At 39.8% G+C, this 19627-nt stretch overlaps 1 protein-coding gene across 4 annotated transcripts in view; it reads right to left on the minus strand.

Annotated features, from left to right (window-relative positions):
• Window positions 1-230: 230 nt before the first annotated feature.
• Window positions 231-19627, minus strand: part of COL6A5 (collagen type VI alpha 5 chain) — a 114738-nt gene continuing 95341 nt past the window's right edge. For 3 of the 4 annotated variants that reach the window (XM_037524514.2, XM_037524522.2, XM_037524519.2), the window contains exons 38-41: window positions 11660-12349; window positions 10492-10588; window positions 9572-9816; window positions 231-1126 (exon numbers count right to left, since the gene is read on the minus strand). In XM_037524514.2, coding sequence (XP_037380411.1) covers window positions 1101-1126; window positions 9572-9816; window positions 10492-10588; window positions 11660-12349 — 1058 coding nt within the window. In that variant the 3' untranslated portion in view covers window positions 231-1100. The remainder of the gene's footprint in view (window positions 1127-9571; window positions 9817-10491; window positions 10589-11659; window positions 12350-19627) is intronic. The other variant, XM_037524534.2, reaches the window with a different exon arrangement.

Here is a 19627-nt window from a genome sequence, read left to right on the forward strand (position 1 = left end):
GAAAAAACAAAAACTATTAAAAGAGCAGTTTACTTTAGAATTTCCCAAAGCAAGTGGCTAAAGTTGACAGGCTAGACTTGTTTGGGTTATTTCATCATTATTCAAATAATAAGAGTAATGCTAGGAAAATTAAATGGAAAAAATACAAAATTGCCTGTAATAAAACCCCATTAACATATAGAATATATTCATCGACTTGGTAATTAATGCCTTAACCAAGTCGAATGATTTAGGATGAATTCACTATTGGCTTATTTTACATTTTATTTATGTTTTCCAAATGTTTTGTTCTCTACTAGAGTTCTAATGGGTATGAATTAGACTACACTTAAAAAAAAAAAAAAGAACAGTACGAGCTTCCAGGTCAGACTTGATTTTATTTTAAAACTTGTCTCTTCAGTGCTATAATTCCCAAGATGAATTCTGGTCATATAGAGTCTTCAAGCTTTTCCATATTTTCTTCCCAGCAAAAATCAAGCAAAAGACAAAGCAAAGCATACTAAAATGTAACATAATCACAGCATAAAACAGCACCTCATAAAAATGAGACTCGTCATTTTTTCCTTTCTCACCAATTCCATTCTTTGGTAAATGTCCTGGTAAAGAGCAGGATGATGGTGACAAGAACAATCAAATGGGTACTCAAGGCTGGGTGCAACACCAGGGTCCTACCAGAACTGATGACAGGAGCATGCATTTCTCTATCTATGAATAGACAGAAGACATGCCAAGGAAATTCTAATTCTAACTGCCCTTTACTCATGTGATGAAAATGGTGACAAAATTTTTATTTAGGCAGATGCATCATCAGAACTGATGGTGGAACTATGCAGAGCTGTCAAAGAAGACTCAGTTAATAATTCAAGGTCAGTTGTCCCAATTCTCAGGAGTAATGAAATCATTCCTACATTCTGAGAATGTTTCACTCAGAAAAGCCTTGCCCTCAGATTTGAAACTGATAGTAAACTTAGCAAGCTATTAGCTCCACAAAAAGTCCCTGCAACTTGCCACTTGGCTGCTTGCCCTCCAGCAGAAGGTGTACGCTCTCTGGTTAGAACTATATGCAGCCCCGCAAATCCTGGGAGCTATCTTCTTGGCTGCTATGGTAATCTCACGTCCTCACCATCTGCAAAACAAAATAATACACATTGCTCTTAATGTCACTGATTTGTTTAAGGTATTCCCTCTAGAGTCTACTCCATTATATGCCATGCATGACATAAATACACATTTTTTTGGTCACTTTCAACAGTCCAAGTCCAGCTCAGGGTGATGTGATGATAGATATAAATGATCAAAATGTAAGTAGACCTATTAACAGACTTCTTCCTGGGAGAGATCTGAAATTCCACACCTAGCATGTTTAGTGGCTGATATTATTGGAGTAGAGACAACGTCAGGACTCTGCCCAGAACCTCCCTTTTGTTAAGCATTCATTTTTAGACAACATTCCTATGCTCTGCGTCTAACCCTCACGTGAACTTCTGCTTCCAGGAGCATCAGCACCTACTACCGTTCAGGGGGCTGCTGCCCAGCCCCTGGAGGACTGGAACCATACACAGCAGGAGCACTGGGAGTCTACAGCCACGCCAGGCAGCCTTGACCAATCAAGATTCTATGAGGGCCTAAGACTCCTTGCTTGTCAGGTCAGGACGATTCCACAGCAGGACTCACAGGCCCAAGTGCCTGGAAGGAGCAGGCTGAAGCTGCCCTAGGTGGCACTCTGCTCGAGATGTCGCTCCTACTTGTCTTCACTCCTTCCCTCTCTTGCTTCCTCCATTCCCTGACTGTTTCTTCCGTGAATGAGGCCATTTCAGTAAATTGCATACTCATAAGTCCTCACTCAGGGTCCACAGCTCTAGACAGGATCATAAAGATGCCCCTGCCTACATGTCCTCAGACACTTGAAAAGGATGTAACTGGTGACACTGAGTAAAAACCGACGTTGAAAAATAAAACTCCCACACATCTCTTTTAATTTGCCCAATGGACTCTAGATAGCATAGTGATTTGATATTGCCATTTTCCCTTTAAAATATATGTAAACATGCTCAAAATTAAAAGTTAGAGACTTTGCCGAATTCATTTCTCTCCTTGAATCTGTCTTTCCAGTCCACTTGCTTGATAGAATTTCAGCCTAACTATTAAGTCATGTATATGCACTGAAATCTTTTATTGTTCACCTAACCATAATTCTCTAAAGAAACATATATCTAAATGTATGTTTTTTTATTTCCTATGTCTATAAACTTCTGTGTGTTGAAATGTTTTTCTAGATGGATTACCATTAGAAGTTAACAAAAAAAATAATTTTTAAATTTTGGTAATTCTATGGAAACAAAAAGTAAACATTTTATTGGAATACATTTCTTTTTTTTTAAAGATTTCTTTTATTTTTTTTATTATTATTATTTTTTTTAAGTAAGTTACTTTATTCTTTATTTTTTTTAAGAGGCATGTATTATTTATTTATTTGTTTGTTTATACATGTACTAGGTACAGTCAGAAGTACGGAAGGGCGAGAGAATTCACCAGAGCCAGAGCGGGGAGCAGAGCAGGCAGAAGGACCGAAGTACACTGCTGAGGGGAGCAGCGGGCGGCAGGAGAGGTCTGCGCGCCATGCGGGACCCTCCTCCGGTGGCCGGGGAGCAGCCGGGGATCGAACCGGCGCCGCAGAGGCCGCGGGCAGCCTCGCAACCCAACACTCAACGGCTGCGCCACCGGGGAGGCCCCTTTTTTTTATTATTATTTATTTATTTATACAAGCGCTGGGTACAGTCAGAAGCATGGGAGGGTGAGAAAATTCACCAGAGCCAGAGCGGGGAGCAGAGCAGGCAGAAGGACCGAAGTACACTGCTGAGGCTGCGGGCAGCTTCGCAACCCAGCGCTCAACTGCTGAGCCACCAGGGGAGGCCCTGGAATACATTTCTTTTCTTTTTTTTTTTTTTTTAAGATTTATTTATTTATTTGTTTGTTTATTTATACAAGCACTGGGTACAGTCAGAAGCGCGGGAGGGTGAGAGAATTCACCAGAGCCAGAGCGGGGAGCAGAGCAGGCAGAAGGACCGAAGTACACTGCTGAGGGGAGCAGTGGGCGGCAGGAGAGGTCTGCGGCCATGTGGGACCCTCACCCGGCAGCCGGGGATCGAACTGGCGCTGCAGAGGCTGCGGGCAGCTTCGCAACCCAGTGCTCAACCGCTGCACCACCGGGGAGGCCCTGGAATACATTTCTTAAAGAGTCCTTTTCCCCTTATTTTTACTTATTATTGCTTAGTGCTAGAATGAGGCAAGGTTTGCTATCAGTTCTATTACTATTTATTTTTAAATGACATTGTTAAATATTGTTTAGACAGACAGGTTTTGAAGAAGTCTGATAATAGCAATGTCAAATAATTCTTTGAATCTTTTCTGACTTATATACCAAACACCACCCATAATCTTCCAAAAGATTTTATGAAAGAATAGAAGATGACATTTTCTTATTTTTAGGATATATACCCCAAAATGTTTTGCCAAACTTATCCGATGGCTATTAATGATGCCAGTTACTTGCTCACTCAGCGGCATATTTAACTTGAGAAATTAACATGTGGCTAGAAAACAGTTAATCTTGGTAAATCAAGCTACAGCATTTTTTGATAAAATAAATTATAATCTGTTTATGAACTTTTTCTTCAGCGTTTTACAGCTCCAACTTAGCTCACTTGTTTCATGGGACATGTCCCTATGGTGTATCACTATAAAACCAATCAATACCTCTGCCTTAAAAAGAGTCAGATTTGAAATTCCAATTAAAGTATGTTACTGAGGAGATAATGTGATGTCTTACTGTGATTCTACTCCAAGATAGGTAAAAGACTAAGGTGCTTGCAATAAATTTTTTGGCCAGTGAAACAATGCTAGCTTTCCATCAAAGTATTTCTCCAGTATGCTCCCTGCTTTACTCTTACTCAGAAGAGGTGCATCCCATGATAACAGTTGGCAAACGGAACAGGCCAGGTTACTAAAAGACATTTATCATCACTCTTATCATCCTCACTCTATAATCTATGAGTTATGAATATATCCAAACATGAGTTCAAATATACCATTTCTAGCAACAGAAATATGTAGGGGATGGGAAAGACCCAGAGCCCCATCCAGGTCTGCTATGCTCCAATTAAAGGAAATCCACAGATCAAATGTTTGAAATGACTCCCACCCCTCTGTAGGAGGGTCTAATGTCAGGGCCAAGCATCATAATCAGATTCAGAATGGCTGAGAAGATGCCATTTTGTGTGTGTGAAGTGTGGGGGGAGGAGAGTTCGTACAAGGGGGTGTGGGAATTCCTCTGACATGAACATTCTCAGGAAGGTAGAGTCCTTTAAGACTAGTTCTTAGAGATCCAAGCACTGGAAAGTCTCTGCATCCCCCTACATGTGTACCTCAGGAGAGAGACACATCCTTGCCTCAGTTCCCCATCAGGCAAATAAGAAAGTTGAGGACTAGGACTCGGAGATGACAAAGCTAGTGACAGAACTGAGACTAGCATCTGGGCCTCCTCATGGCCTCCAGGGCCACCGCCCTTATATCATGTCATCCTTGCAGTGGCAGTACAATGAAGCTTAACTCTGTACAAAGTGCCATTTGATGCGTTCAACCTTTACTTTCTGCTCACATCAGCCTGTGCCAGAGACTCCATTATTATCCCTATTTTATAGGCAAGCAAATGGAGTGGAGTGCCTAAGATCACCTGACCAGGAACTGCAGAAATAGCAATCAAATCCAACTACTGTTCACCAAAGTGGTTGTTACAAAACATGATCCCTTGATGCAAGGTTCCATTTCATCAGGGAGCTATTGTTTAGCCCATGTGTCTGACAAGTCCTGCCACAAGGATGCTTACTTATCAGTGATTTCTAGGAAAATGATTTTCCCCCCAAATACCTGCCAGTATCCAGTGAAAGGACCCCCACTAGAGAAGACCAATTTAGGCTCAAGATCTGTCACATTAGGTCAGTGGTTCTAGTCTTCATCAGAAGATCCCCAGCCCAAAGCTTCTAATCCAGTGGATCTGGGGGGTGGGGGTGGGGGAGCCAGGAATCTGCATTTCTAATGGGTTTCTCACTGATGCTGGTACTCCCTGTTCCAGGGAACACCCTTTGAGAAACATTGCATTAACACTGGAAAAGCAAGACTAAGAAACAAGTCCTGGGTTGGCATAATGGAAAAAAGAAGACACACTTAAAAAAATCCATAGTAAAGTTTTGCAAATATACATCATAATGAGCAAACAGGAAATCCGTACATTAAGAAGATAGAGAAAATGAACACATCAGAAAAAGGGGCAGGTGTAAAGAGAAGCCCACTCTCTTTGGGCAAACAAAAGATGAGCAAGTTATATGAAGGCTGATCATTCTACACACTGGATTTTCATTTTTTATTGTCAAATGTATGACCAGAGCTGGGTAATTCACATGGGGACCACACTGGTTGATCCTGTGCCAGGCACAATGTGCGTTTTGAGCTTCGTGTGTATTATTTCCAATCTTTCAACAACCCAGAGAGGTTTTATTATTTCATTTCCACAGGCTAATGTTAAGAGGCATTTGTGTTCAAGAGTCTGAATCACTGTGACAAAACAGCTCTGGGGCGGGTGCTGAGACTGTTCCTTGATAAGACACGTCAGATGGCTGCTGTACCCACTTCCATATCTGTAAAAGGATGCAGTGTGATTCTGTGATTTCTAAAGTCATTCCAGTTTTCAAACTCTAACCTTCCGTGATTTCAAGAAAAAAGCCAATCTGACATTTTCTGAAGCGATCCAGACTGACTTCAAGGAGCAGGGCTGACTGAATGTCACCCAACCCAGCTGTTGGCGAGAACTCTGAGAAAAATGATCTACTTTCAGATTATGCTATTTTACATATATATATGAATATATATATGAATATATATGTGTATGTGTGTGTGTATATATATATATATATATATGAATGACACATAATTAAGCAGAAAACTTTTGGAGGAAAAAATTAAGAATAAAAAGAAACAAGAATGGCATTGCTAATGTTTGTGATCACTTTTTGATTCCATCAATCTTATCGTTTCCAGCAGCAAATCACCTTGAGACGCCTAACACAGCTGATCAACGCCTGCTCCCACACAGTGTTTTGGAAGGAATCCATCACGTTTATGAAATTATTTTATACATATGTATCTCTGAACATAGGTGAGCTGCATCTGGTAGATGCCACTTCTCTTACTCAGCCAACTTCCTTCCAGTCCAGTGAATTATCTGACTTTGTAATTGGGTCCCCTCCTCAGTTCCACCTGCCCTGTGTGTTCTCCCCTGCCAGTCACTTGCCATTTGGCTTCAGTCCGATTTCCTGGGTGCCTCACCAGAGTTCTCCTTCACACTAGGTTAGCAACAAATTCTCTTAGTTTCCCTTTTTATGAGAATGTCTTTATTTTGCCTTTATTTTTCACAGGGTTCTTTTCACTGGATGTGAAATTATGAGCTCACCATTCTTTCCTCCCAGCCTCTAAGGAAAAATGTTCTAGCATCTTCTGGCCTCCATGGTTTCTGATGAGAAAACTCAGTCATTTATTAGCTGTTTCCTTCTTTTGTAACATGTCATTTTTTCTCTGGTTGCTTCAAGATTTTTGTTTGTCTTCCTTTTTTCTTTCCTTTTAGCAGCTTATGTTGTATCTGGGTGGGGTTGTCTTTGAGCCTTTAAAATCTGTGAAATGTCTTAACAATTTGGGAAGTTTTTGGATATTATTTCCTCAAACTTTATCCCTGCATGAATTTGCTTCTTTCTTTCTAGAATTCCAATGAAACAAAGTTTAGATTTTATTTATATCATTCCATAGGTCTCTGTTCATTTTTTAAAAATCTCTTTTCTAGCTTCAGATTATAAAATTAATCTATCTTCAAGGTTACTGTTCTTCAGCCATCTTCGCTGATAAATGAGGCTGTCCAGCGAGTTTCTGATATTTCAGGTGATGCATTTTTAACTTGTAAAATTTCTTTTATTTCTTTTTTGTAATCTTAATTTCTCTGTTGAGAATATCTTTTTGTTCACTTCAAGCTGCTTACCTTTACCTCATGTAGTTAGTCATAATAGTATGTTGTGTAATTTTGGATTCTATTCTCAACATTTTGAGTATCATATTGTATAGACTATATAGACTAAATCCTATTATAATTCTCAATAGGCTTTTGCTTTTTTAAATTTATTTTAAATTTATTTTCTGACATCACTGTTCATTTTTGTACATTATTTGATTTCTTCCCTCAGGCTATGAACCTGGCAGGTTCAGAATGCAAGTGTGATCTCACCTTCTGTGGGCAGTACTTCCATCTGTTTTACATCTGAAGTCTTAGCTATCTATTCTGTTTTGGATAGATACATGATGCCATGATTAGATTTAGGGATTCTTTCTCCAGTTCTCTTCCCGCCAAGGTTATCCCCATATACTGGCCAACACAGGCTCTCTTCCTCTGTCCAGAAAGACAGAGTTTCTCTTTGAGTGGTTCAGCCTTCCGCTCTGCTCTACACTGGTGCTCACTTTTACAGCAAAACCATGTGGAAAAAAGAGGGGAAAAATGGGGATTCCTTACACCATTTCTAACACGTAGGGACCCCCCACCCTTTCTAGCTCTTCAGGCTAGAAATATGGACCTTCTGTAGTGGTTAGCCACCTACTCCCCGGCCACCACGCAGCTCCAGGGCTGGCGACCACCGTCAGCAAAGTGGCACAAACACGTGCCCCTTCATAATATGTCTGCCTGTGTTTACTTTTCAGAGTTCTTGGGAAGCTGCTTTTTGTGTTTTGTACAGTTTTCAGTTGTGACCAGTGGGGGAGTGAGGCAGTATGAGCTTATTTTTTTTTTTAAAGATTTATTTATTTATTTATACAAGCACTGGGTACAGTCAGAAGTGCAGGAGGGTGAGAGAATTCACCAGAGCCAGAGCCGAAGTACACTGCTGAGGGGAGCAGCGAGCGGCAGGAGAGGTCTGCGCGCCATGTGGGACCCTCCTCTGGTGGCTGGGGAGCAGCCGGGGATTGAGCTGGTGCTGCAGAGGCTGTGGGCAGCTTCGCAACCCAGCGCTCAACCGCTGTGCCACTGGGGAGGCCCGAGCTTATTTCATCTTGAGGCTAAAGAGGACCTAGTATATCTAGACTGGATATCTCCTTACATTTATATTTAATTTCTTTTTCTCTATAGATTATCTTCTCATCCTTTTCTGTCTATATTTTTCATACTTCCTCATCTCTCATTTCCAATCATTTTGCTGATTTTGTTCTCTTGCAGTATACTAGCAACATCTACAATGATAATAAAATACTATATATGTGTACAGTATGTGTGTAAAATACTTCACATGAATGTAGTAGGCATGTATATTTAGTTATAGCTTTAAGCTTTTTGAAGTACACATGCATGCTACATTCACGTGAAGTATTTTACACACATACTATATACATATACAGTATTTTATTATAGAATTATACCAAAGTTTATCATATCTGCTGTTAGGCATCTTTCCCCTACCCCCAACTTTGTTGGTTTTTTTTTTTTTAAGATTTATTTATTTATTTATACAAGCACTGGGTACAGTCAGAAGTGTAGGAGGGTGAGAAAACTCCAGAGCAGGGGAACAGAACAGGCAGATTGACAAAATATACTGCTGAGGGGAGCAGCGGGCGCAGCAGGAGAGGTCTGTCGCGCCATGTGGGACCCTCGATGGCAGCTGGGGATCAAACCGGTGCTGCAGAGGCTGCGGGCAGCTTTGCAGCCCAGTGCTCAACCACTGCGCCACCAGGGGAGGCCCTACCCCCAACTTTGGAGCTAGCAGATAGTTCTGTTATGAACATTCTAGTACATGACTTTGGGTAAATATGTTTTTCTCTTGGTTATATACTTTGGAATGAAGTTGCTAGGTGATAGGATTTGCGTATTTTCAGCTAGGAATATTTAAGATAATTTGCACATAATTTTGGTACACAGCCAAGGTTATACTAAAATTTACTACAGGTTCCTGTTCTGCATTTCTATTTTCTCTTCAGACTGATAAACTGCCTTCAGCTGCCACAGGGATCTCAGATCCACAGCAGCAGCCTGTCCCCTCCAGCCCTCTGAGGCAGGAGCTCTGTGTAGCACCCATGTCTCAGACCAGAAAGCCCCAGTTGCTAAGGAGGGAGGCAGACCTTCATTGTCACGCTCTGCATGGTCGCCACAGTTCCTCCCCACTCTTGATGTGCACAAAGGCAAGGGCTTCCCCTGCTTGCTTAGGACCTGCACCCCTTGTTCTTGTTCCCTCAGGTGTTTATCCCTGGACCTCACGCCAAGCATTTGCATCTACCTCTCATTAGGGGTTCTGTTGATACCACAGCTTTTCTGGGATTTTGCCTCTCTTCCCCCTTATTTTTGGAGACCCCTGGTAAGCCTAGTGGATAAGCTAGTTATCCTATGATCTCCACCTATTCCAATGAGTTCTTATTGCTCATCTTCCAGCAGGGGAAGATCCAAATGAGCAAAGGCACTGCGGGGTCTTCTATTCTAGTGTGCCCCGGGGGTTACCTTTTTCATCTCGCGGTTTATCATTTGCTAGAGCTGTAATTTCTTCTGAATGTGCCTCTTCCTTGTCTTTTGTCCTCAGTTCCCCAGTTGAAAAGAGCAAGTATAACTTCTGGATCAAATCAGTAGTGGTCCCAGAGCCATTACTCTGATTATTCCCTAATGCAAAGAAATGCTGTTCCTGGGAACCAAATTCATCAGACAGCTCACCGTTTTCTGTCTCTATTTCATATACCCCAGGAATAAGGCTGAGGTGATAGAGAAAAGAGATGAAAAATATGTTAGCCACGTCCCTTGCGGAATTAAATGTAAATACAACCAGATCATAGAACAGGAATCAATTGTATGGATGGGACTGGAATCGTCCAAGTGCGGTTTGTGGATGGAATTGGACTCACAGGCAATATTCTAACACTCCAAAGGGGAATCAGACATTTGTGTCAGTGATTTAGGACTCCAACCCAATTATTATTTTCATCACTGAAATTTTATTGCGCACTTAGGATTGTACTTTGCAAAATCAACCTTAAATGAATCCTTTGTGCCAATTTTTATATAGCATGTTTCCTAAACAGCAAAAACTGTTATTTTTCATGATTTTCTTCTGCTCTAAAATTTTCATGTAAGACCTTTGATATATACATTTTCTGTTTGGGTAGCAGCCAATGCCACAGTGGCCTTTCTTTCTGCTGTAAAAGCAAGAGAAATGGAAACATGCTTCTAACTAATATGAGTCATGCACTCCTATTAACATCAGACCTGGGCTGTCATCACAAACCAGGTACTTTTACACCACACACACACACACACACACACACACACACACACACACCCTAAAAACTAAAATGCCATTTATTTCAAATTATTTTTAAAAGTCAGTTTCCAGTTGTATTATTACTCAAACTGTGAATGTCTCAACTCACAATACAATGTTTTCTGTGCCAACATTCTCTGGGGTGGGGAAGGTGATGTTGACACACTTGAGTCTCAGATCTGCAGGGGGATATTTGTTGATGGCACCTGGAGAGAGAGTGGGCTGATTAGTCTAAATTTTACCCTGCTACTTTCTGACTACCACCCAAAGGCAGTTCATTTTTTCCCCTGTGGCTGGAGGTGCTACCAAGAGCAAATTAATTTTTTAAGGGACTAAGCAAAGTAGGTACCCTCTGACACGGAAACTACCTCATTGGCAAAATCAACAAGATACAGCAGCAATTGAGAACTAAATTTTCATGCTTTGTACATCATAGGTCTCGGGATATAATTCAAGGGCAACTGTAATCCCTTCCATAATCTGTTTCTCTCCCTCTAAAAGTTAAAGGAAGATGTCTCTAGAAGACTCCAATATCATTAGCTTTTGAAATTTTCTGCTCTGTTTATCTTGGGATTGGAAGAAGATACCTTTTTTTCTCCTTTGCAAGTGACAAGTCTGCTACTAAATATAAATCCTGAATTCCAGTATTCCTGAGAATAGCATGTGCCCTGGGCTTTACGAGTGCCAGAAAGGCTGCATCCCTGTGATTCCCTAGTAAACCTGAAAGCAACCATTCAATGCAGCCTCTGCCCCACTCTTAATTTCCAGCATAGGCAAAGACTTGATGCCACAAGCTCTTAGGTGGGTCACCATATCTATATCTAAAATTACAACACATGGACAGAGCCTGGGGCTGCCACCATCAAAGACCCACTAAAAAAAGACACTCTTAACGCTACTGCCTGGCGATGCCCAACCTGGCTGTTTGGGACAGGGGCATTGTAAGAGATTTGCCCATGGCTCCTAAGAATGCAAACCAGAACCAAAGGTGATCTGGAACAGAACTTGGCACACAGTAGACACTTACAGATGAGGGTTAGGGAACCTTTTCACCCATATAGGGATATAGGGGTTTTCTGGCAAAGGCTTTGATGATGCAGCAGCAAAGTTTAAGGCCAGTAAGACTTGGGGTTTTCTCATTGCTTCCTACTCACTCCTTACACTTCACCACTCTTGATTAAAATGAGGATCATGTTAGTAAGTCAACTGGTAGACTGTACATACAGACATGAAGTCTACTGCACAAGCAACAGAAAAGAAAAGTTTTAATGACTTACGTCTGATTAAATGGACAAATGGCTTGATAAACTTGATGATATAGTTCAAATCTGGTTTGTGGGTTCGGCCGAGTTGGACCAAGTGATGATCCAGTGGGTGGCTGGCTAATTCTTCTAACTCCTTCTCATTGTGTGTTGGACCAAAAGAAAACACGAATATGGAGTAGCCCTCACACTTGGCTCTCAGAGACACGTTTCTTAAGACTTCCTTGTCTAGTGGGTTGGTTTCACCAGCAGATATAACAAAGATAACTTTGTTTTTCTTTAAGTTGGGGGTTCTTGCAAAGACATTATCAATTGTCCACTGCAGGGCATGGCCAATAAAAACATCTCCATTAAGCTTTAGAAGAGAGTTTTGGAGATGATGTTTCATTTGGTATACACTGCTATAAGTAACCAAGTCAAATTCCAGGTAGACAGGGCATTCTTCAGTGTTGGGCATATAGCCTGAAGGTGAGTAGCTCAGGACTGCCACTCTATCTCCTAAGGTAGAGGTCAGTGGGTCTGGGGCTACATGAAAGTAATCGAGCACTGAGATTATAAAAGCTTTCACTTCCTCAAAGTCATCATTTCCTACTCTGTGGGAAGCATCTATGAGGAAAGCCACATCCATGTAATATTCTTGAAGAGAGGCATCTCCAGGTTGGTAAGTAAGACCTAGTTCTTCTTTTCTGCCATGATTTTCATCTCCTGCAACAGAATAACTCGAGTCACTCTTTCCAGTGAAAGGATAAACTTGGAACTCCTAGCCACGGGTGGCGAATACACAGCATGGGGTGTTGCCAAGTTTCATTCCCTTACCCATGACAAATACCACTAATCACAGTGCTGTTCCCAGATACATTCTCCACACGTCTCCCCACAGTGCGTGGACAGCCACCATCACTTGATAAGTGTTGTCAGATGAGAAAAAACCCATTTGCTCTCCTATCTCAGATCTTTGTCAATGGATTGACTGATCCTCCAGCTATTTTTCACATGCAAGATGACAAACATTATAATTTAAAAAATTTTAGTTACTTCTAGTGTACCACACATGGCTATCAAATTTGGAGTACACATTTGCATGAAATTTTATCTTATGTAAATATCCAAGAGAAAAGACTACATACCAAAGTCACATTTATTGATAACGCAAACATATATATCTTTATATACATGTTCTGAGTATGTTAGATAGCCTTTTGTCATGACATTAAGTATAAAAGCCGACTTTAGAACCCAAAATCTGTGTATGACATGCCATACTCTAAGATCTCGGCACTCAAAGTGCCAATCCACAGCAGATACACCCATGACAAGGGGCCTGCATCATAAGATAGGTCTATTACATTTGTAAGCTTTTATTTATTTATTTAAAGATTTATTTATTTATTTATACAAGCACTGGGTACAGTCAGAAGCGAGGAAGGGTGTGGCAGGAGAGGTCTGCGCGCCATTTGGGACCCTCCTCCAGTGGCCAGGGAGCAGCCGGGGATTGAACTAGCACCGCAGAGGCTGCGGGCAGCTTCGCAACCCAGCGCTCAACTGCTGCGCCACCGGGGAGGCCCCATTTGTAAGCTTTTAGATGAGCTCATACGACTTCACTTTGGGTTGTTTTTTTTTTTTTGGTAGCAAGACTTTCTCAATGAAGGAAACTGCCTCCACTTACTTTCTGCTAACTTATCTTGTTGTACTTGAAGCAGCACAACTCTGAGCCTAAGGGTTATCAAACTATGTCTACAATCATGGGGATGATATCTGGTTGGTGAGTCCACAACAGGAAATGTGCGCTCAGAAAGAAAGGAAATAGATGCTCTTTCTTTTCTGTGAAAGAAGTGTGTTTGTGAGCCTAATCAAGCAACTGATAGATTTCTAAATGATGAAATTTTATTGAGCTCCCTTTGTTCTTGACCCAGCATTAAAACTTGCATATATTACTTTATTTAATCCTCACAAATGAATTGATGTCATAAAAGCTTAACATTGAAATACAATGCAAACCACCCCCCCCCAAAAAAACAATACCATGGCTAACGTTTTAATGGGGCAAATAAATGCTGATTTTTTAATTCTTTACAAACTTCACATTTCTGGGGTATATGTCACATTATTTTTTTAATCTCCTGTAGGATTTTGATAAATAAAAATTACATATCTTTAAGATATACAATGCAGTTTTTTGATATAGGTATACTTTGTGAAGTGATTACCATGATCAAGCTAATATTATTATATTTTATTTGCTATAATTTTGTTGAGAATTTTTATATGTGTTCATGAGGAATGTCAGTCTGCAGATTTTCTTTTTATGTAATGCCTCTCTGTCTGGTTTTGGTATCATGGTAATCTAGCCACGTAGTAACTCTTTTCTGCTTTAATTTTCTGGAAGAGTATGTATTAAATTTGTATTATTTCTTCCTTAAATGTTTTGGGGAATTCACTAGCAAAGTCATATGGGTCTAGAGTTTTCTTTACAGGAATATTTGAACTACACATTCAATTTCTTTACTAGGTTTAGGGCTATTTAGTTTACTTCTTCTTGACTACACTTTGGTAATTTGTGCACTGAAAGAAATTCATATATATCAGCTATGCTGTCTAACTTATAGGCAAAAAAAAAAAAAGAAATCCAAAAAACATTTCCCCAACTATCCTTTTATTTTTTTTTAAATGTTTGTTTTTTTTTTTTAAATAGAGGCATGTTTTATTTATTTATTTGTTTGTTTTGTTTATACAAGCACTGGGTACAGTCAGAAGCGCGGGAGGGTGAGAGAATTCACCAGAGCCAGAGCAGGGAGCAGAGCAGGCAGAAAGACCGAAGCACATTGCTGAGGGGAGCAGCGGGCGGCAGGAGAGGTCTGCGTGCCATGTGGGACCCTCCTCAGGTGGCCGGGGAGCAGCCGGGGATCGAACCGGCGCCGCAGAGGTCGCCGGCAGCTTCACAAGCCAGCGCTCAACCACTGCGCCACCAGGGAGGCCCTCCCAACTATCCTTTTAATACCTGTAGACTAGGTCTCCTCAGTCACTACTGAAATTGATAATTGGTAAGTTTGACTATACTTCTAACAATTTTATTGATCTTCTCAAAGAAACAATAAGATTTTGATTTTTCTATTTGATTGAATTCTACTCTAATTTTAATACTTCCTTTCTTCTTCTTACCTTGGGTTTAACTCACTCTTGTTTTTCTATTTCATACAGTAGAAATTTATTTGAAATCTTTCTCTTTCTTTTTTAACCAATATAAGCATTTAATGTTATAATTGACCTCCCTTAGTACTTGCTTTAATGGAACCTCAAAAATTCTCATATACTGTGAATTTACTGTCATTAATTTCAAAATACCCTCTAACTTCCCATTTTACTTCTTTGACCATGGGTTAGTTAGAGGTGCTTTATTTAGTTTCCAAATACTTGGAGATTTTTCAAAGATCTTTCTGTTACTGATTTTTAATTACTTCTATGTCAGCCAGAGAATGTTCTTGGTATTGATTCTTTTAAGATGTTGAGAATTGTTTTAAAGCCTAAAAAAGCCGTATTTGTCTCATTAGTAAATGTCTCATGCATGTTTGGGAAAAAATGTATATTATGCTGTTGTTTGAAATGTTCTATAAATATCAGTGAGGTCAAGCTGGCTATTAGATAGGGTTATTTAAGCCTATGATATTCCTGCTGTTTTTCTGCCAATTATGAGAGCAGGGACTGAAATTTACGTATGGCCCTTTTTAAAGAATTTTTTTTCTCCCTGAGTTTTGAGTTTTATTTTGGAATAATATCTACTGCTATATCTTCAAATCACTAATTTTTTCTATTATTAAATCTAATTTATCATTATTTCCATCCAGTTTATTGTTTACCTAAAACAGTGCAGTTTTCAGCTCTACAAATTATTTTTAAATCCTTGTTTTTGTACCTTTTATGTCTCTAGTTGACTTTTTAACATATGGAATACAGTTATGACAACTGTTTTAATATCTTTATCTTCTAATTCTAACATCTGTGTCAGTTCTGGTTTGGTTTTGAGTGATTATGAGTTTATTTGTCATGTCTTTTGCTTCTTTTTATACCAGATAGTGTAAAATGTTTCTTCTTGAAGGGGGGATACTTTTGTAGTCTTATAAATATTGATGTGCTTTGTTTTGGGAGGCAGTCCAATTCCATGGACACAGTTTGACTTCTTAGAGTTTTGTTATGATTTGTTAGGTGAGTCTGGAACAGTGTCTGATTTAAAGTTAACTATTTCCTACTACTAAAGTGAGAACTTCCTGCTGAATATTTGGGGGGGTCCCTTTGCAGATTCTTGGGGCTCTCTCTTCTCTCAAGGATTACACTGAACTGCACCTAACTCCCTCTTCCTGCAGCATGGCCCAGACACTCTCTAGAGGCAGGATGCTGGAGCAGTCAGTCGGTTTGCCTCATTTATTTTCCAGTCCTCAGGGATCAATGTCTTTCATTTCCTGATGTCCAGTGTCTTGAAAATTGGTTTTTCATTTTTTTCCATTTAGTTATTTCAGTTGAGAGATATAGTCTTTATTGTTTCATATTGGGCATTTCCTGTAGATGTTAACTATCTTGCTGATATACCCATGTGTTCTCTTCCTTCTCACAAAGGACTAGGATCTGGTCATTTATGCATAGATCCTTTATCAATACACTGGTACTAATTTAAAAGGATTTTTTTTAATTTCAGAGACATGTTTGAAATTTATGGTTCTCCCATTTGCTACCAGGAAACCAGTTTCCAATTCTTAGAAGTTTTGATCAAGATGAGGTCCCTGATTAATTATGAAATAGGAAGTACAGACAAAGCATATCTTCTATATTCTTCTCTGCTGTGGACACTGTATAATGTACTTTATCTCTAACACATCATCATCAAAAACATTACAAGAGTTCTCAGCTCTAATCTGTTAGGAAATATGAAAATGAATTAAATGAATATTTTCGTCATTTTGGAGTCTGCCATCCTGGAGCTCACTAATCATTACCTGCTCTGCTACCCGGATCTCTGTTTTCCAATTATAGAGCTTAAAGAGACCCAATCAACACATTTTGTTAAAATACTGGAAAAGTATTTCATAGATGTCCGTAGAAGAGGAAGGGTTGGTTTACCATGTTAATGAAATATTTTTTACTCATGACCATACCCTAACTAAAATATTACTCCTTTTTGTAGTTTTCTCTTTATAAATGAGCAAAATCTCAATCTTTTCCCAAATTACCCAGTGGAACTATTTTCTGGAGAAATATTTCTCCTAGAAAAATCTCTAAAAATCTACCTGCTTACAGGATAAGCATGACAATCAAAGAAGCTAAATGTTGATGAATATGTGAGGAAAACAAAAATTTAATCAAACATAAGGTATGAATATTCTACTTTGGCTCTAAATCTATTTTATTTAGGGAAACTGGGCCTTCAGAAATATTTTCCTCCAAGAAAATCTGGCAGAAGTGCAGATAAAACATGTCCATAGCTCAGAGCAATGCTGTGTATTTTCTGAAAGTAGCACCCACGCCAAATTCCCATCTTTAACTCTGGAAGAATTCCCTCAGAATGACAGCAGGAGCACTGATTCATTTTATTATGGAAGGCTTGGAAGGAATGAGGAATGGGGCTAGATTTCCAGGGAAGCACCCCCAGAGACTAGCCTAACATTGGAGAAGATTTAAGCCATAACTCCAAGTGAGCTCCAGTAATGTCACTGAGAAGCAGGGATGGGAAAAAAATTTAGGGAGAATTGAGATGTCACATGAGATGAGTTATTTGGATGGGAATGAAGTTTGCAGGGAGGTAACTATGCTGCCCTTCATAGTATTGTGGGAAGTCTTAAGATATGCATGATTTGCCCTTCCCTGGTGGCGCAGCAGTTGAGGCTGGGCTGCAAAGCTGCCCACAGCCTCTGCAGCACAGGTTTGATGGGTCCCACAATGGTGCAGCAGACCTCTCCTGCCGCGCCCGCTGCTCCCCTCAGCAGTGTATTTCAGTCCTTCTGCCTGCTCTGCTCCCCGCTCTGGCTCTGGTGAATTCTCTCACCCTCCCGTACTTCTGACTGTACCCAGTGCTTAAATAAATAAATAAATAAATAAATAAATAAATAAATAAATAAATCTTTAAAAAAATATATGCATGATTTATCCTGTGGTCTGCCTTGTGACTTGTCCAGGGACCAACATTAGCTGTGTGTTTTCCCTAGACATGCCACATGTACAGCTGAGGCTATTTTTTTGTGTGTACATTTCTACCTACTTGAACTGTAACAGATATTTTTCAAGTTAACATTTTTTGTAAGATTTCCTAAGAGGTGGGCAAGGTGTTTTCCTGCACATTTCCACTTTCTGAGCATTTAATTGAATACTCAGTTTGTTTCTGTTCTTCTCAGCTCAACATAAGTCTTTTCTCATTTAATCTTCCATGCAGCACTAGGAGGGATGAATCATCATCTTTTCCATTTTACAGATAAGCAAGCTGAGGCTTGCAGAGGGTAAGTGATTTGGCTAAGAAATCACAGCTTGAGAGTGGGAGAGGCAGCATGTGCAGCCAGCTCTTGGAACTCCTTCAGAAGAGCTGCTCATCAGACACTAAGGGACATATTAACAGTTCACCAGAGGCTGTGGCACCTGATTTGAAGAACCAGGTTCTTGCTCACTTGCTATTCCTTCTGACTGACGTCATTAGAGAAAGTTTTCTTCCCCAAGAAGACAAGCATATGAATTTTTTGCATTTTTTCTCCTCTAGCACTGCAGAGCAGTGGTTATAAGCAGAACCACCAGTGTTAATATGAACCTCAGTTAATACTGAAAACATGGTAATAACAAGTGATAACCTTATAGATTCTGAAAGAATTAAATACGGTTTAGATAGTGTGTAGCATATCCTAAGTATTCCATAAATAACAATTTTTAGAAGGATACAGAGAGCTTCAGATACCTGAAAATTCTGCCCATGATGCTTTATGCTGCAAACCAGAATTCCCATAAGAAAAAATTCAAAGCCAGCTTGTCTTAGCAGAACATAATTTACACACACAGAGACAAATGCACAAATGTCCTCAGTCATGAGGAAGCCCACTGTTGTGTTTATGAAGGCTTAACTGCAGAGGAATTCCCAGTAATTTACATACCTCTCCATTCATCACTGCCAACTTAGGCCTACCTCCTCCGCCCCACCGCCCCCTCACAGCCTGGTGAGGTCACTGGTCAGGTTTTAAGTTGGGTAGCATGAGAGGCAGACACAAGTGCATGTCCCACTGTGTTACTGATTTATGCCAAAGGCAAATAAAGACACATTTAAAATTCTCTTGTTTTGTTGTCTAAAGTCCTCTTTACCCCATTTGCCTGAACAAGCAGGAGTGACTCTCTTAAAATTGGTTGCATTATTGTCCCCATGGAATTAGAATATATGTCCCTCCTGGCCTAGATTTTTCTAGATGGCACTTAGTCTACAAGACTCATTTTCTATTGCTGTCTATTTAACAGTTTGAAACAACAGTCTGTGGAGAGGTAGCAGCACACTGAGTAAAGTGATGCATGCCTCAGGGCTATTCATACCCTGAACACCTACTCTGGCTCTTGGGTTTTAATGGAGTCAGTCTATTCTCTAGTCCTTGAATGAATTTATACAACCAATTTACTCTAGGTTTTATGACCTCCGGGTGAGTTTATAAAATATCCTTATTTTTTTAAATAAAAATTTTTATTTAAAAAAATATTTTTAATTAAAAATATCCTTATTTTTTAATGAAATTAAAACTTAAAAATAAAATGGTATCACCAAAATTATTTCAGAATAATTCTCCCACATGATACCATGATTTAAGTTATTCTCAAATCTGGCAGCTGGGTACACTTTCACTTTGTAAATGCAGACAATGCTGTCATTAGGCATAATGGCTACTTAATTAAAAGTCAGTGGCTTTATGCAGACAGCCATAGGATTGAATCCTGACTGCCACTTACGAGTTATGTGACTTTGTTTGAGGTTCTTAA

The sequence above is a fragment of the Talpa occidentalis genome, unplaced genomic scaffold (assembly GCF_014898055.3).
Source record: "Talpa occidentalis isolate TD23 unplaced genomic scaffold, MPIMG_talOcc4v2.1 talOcc4.10, whole genome shotgun sequence".
Taxonomy (NCBI): domain Eukaryota; kingdom Metazoa; phylum Chordata; class Mammalia; order Eulipotyphla; family Talpidae; genus Talpa; species Talpa occidentalis.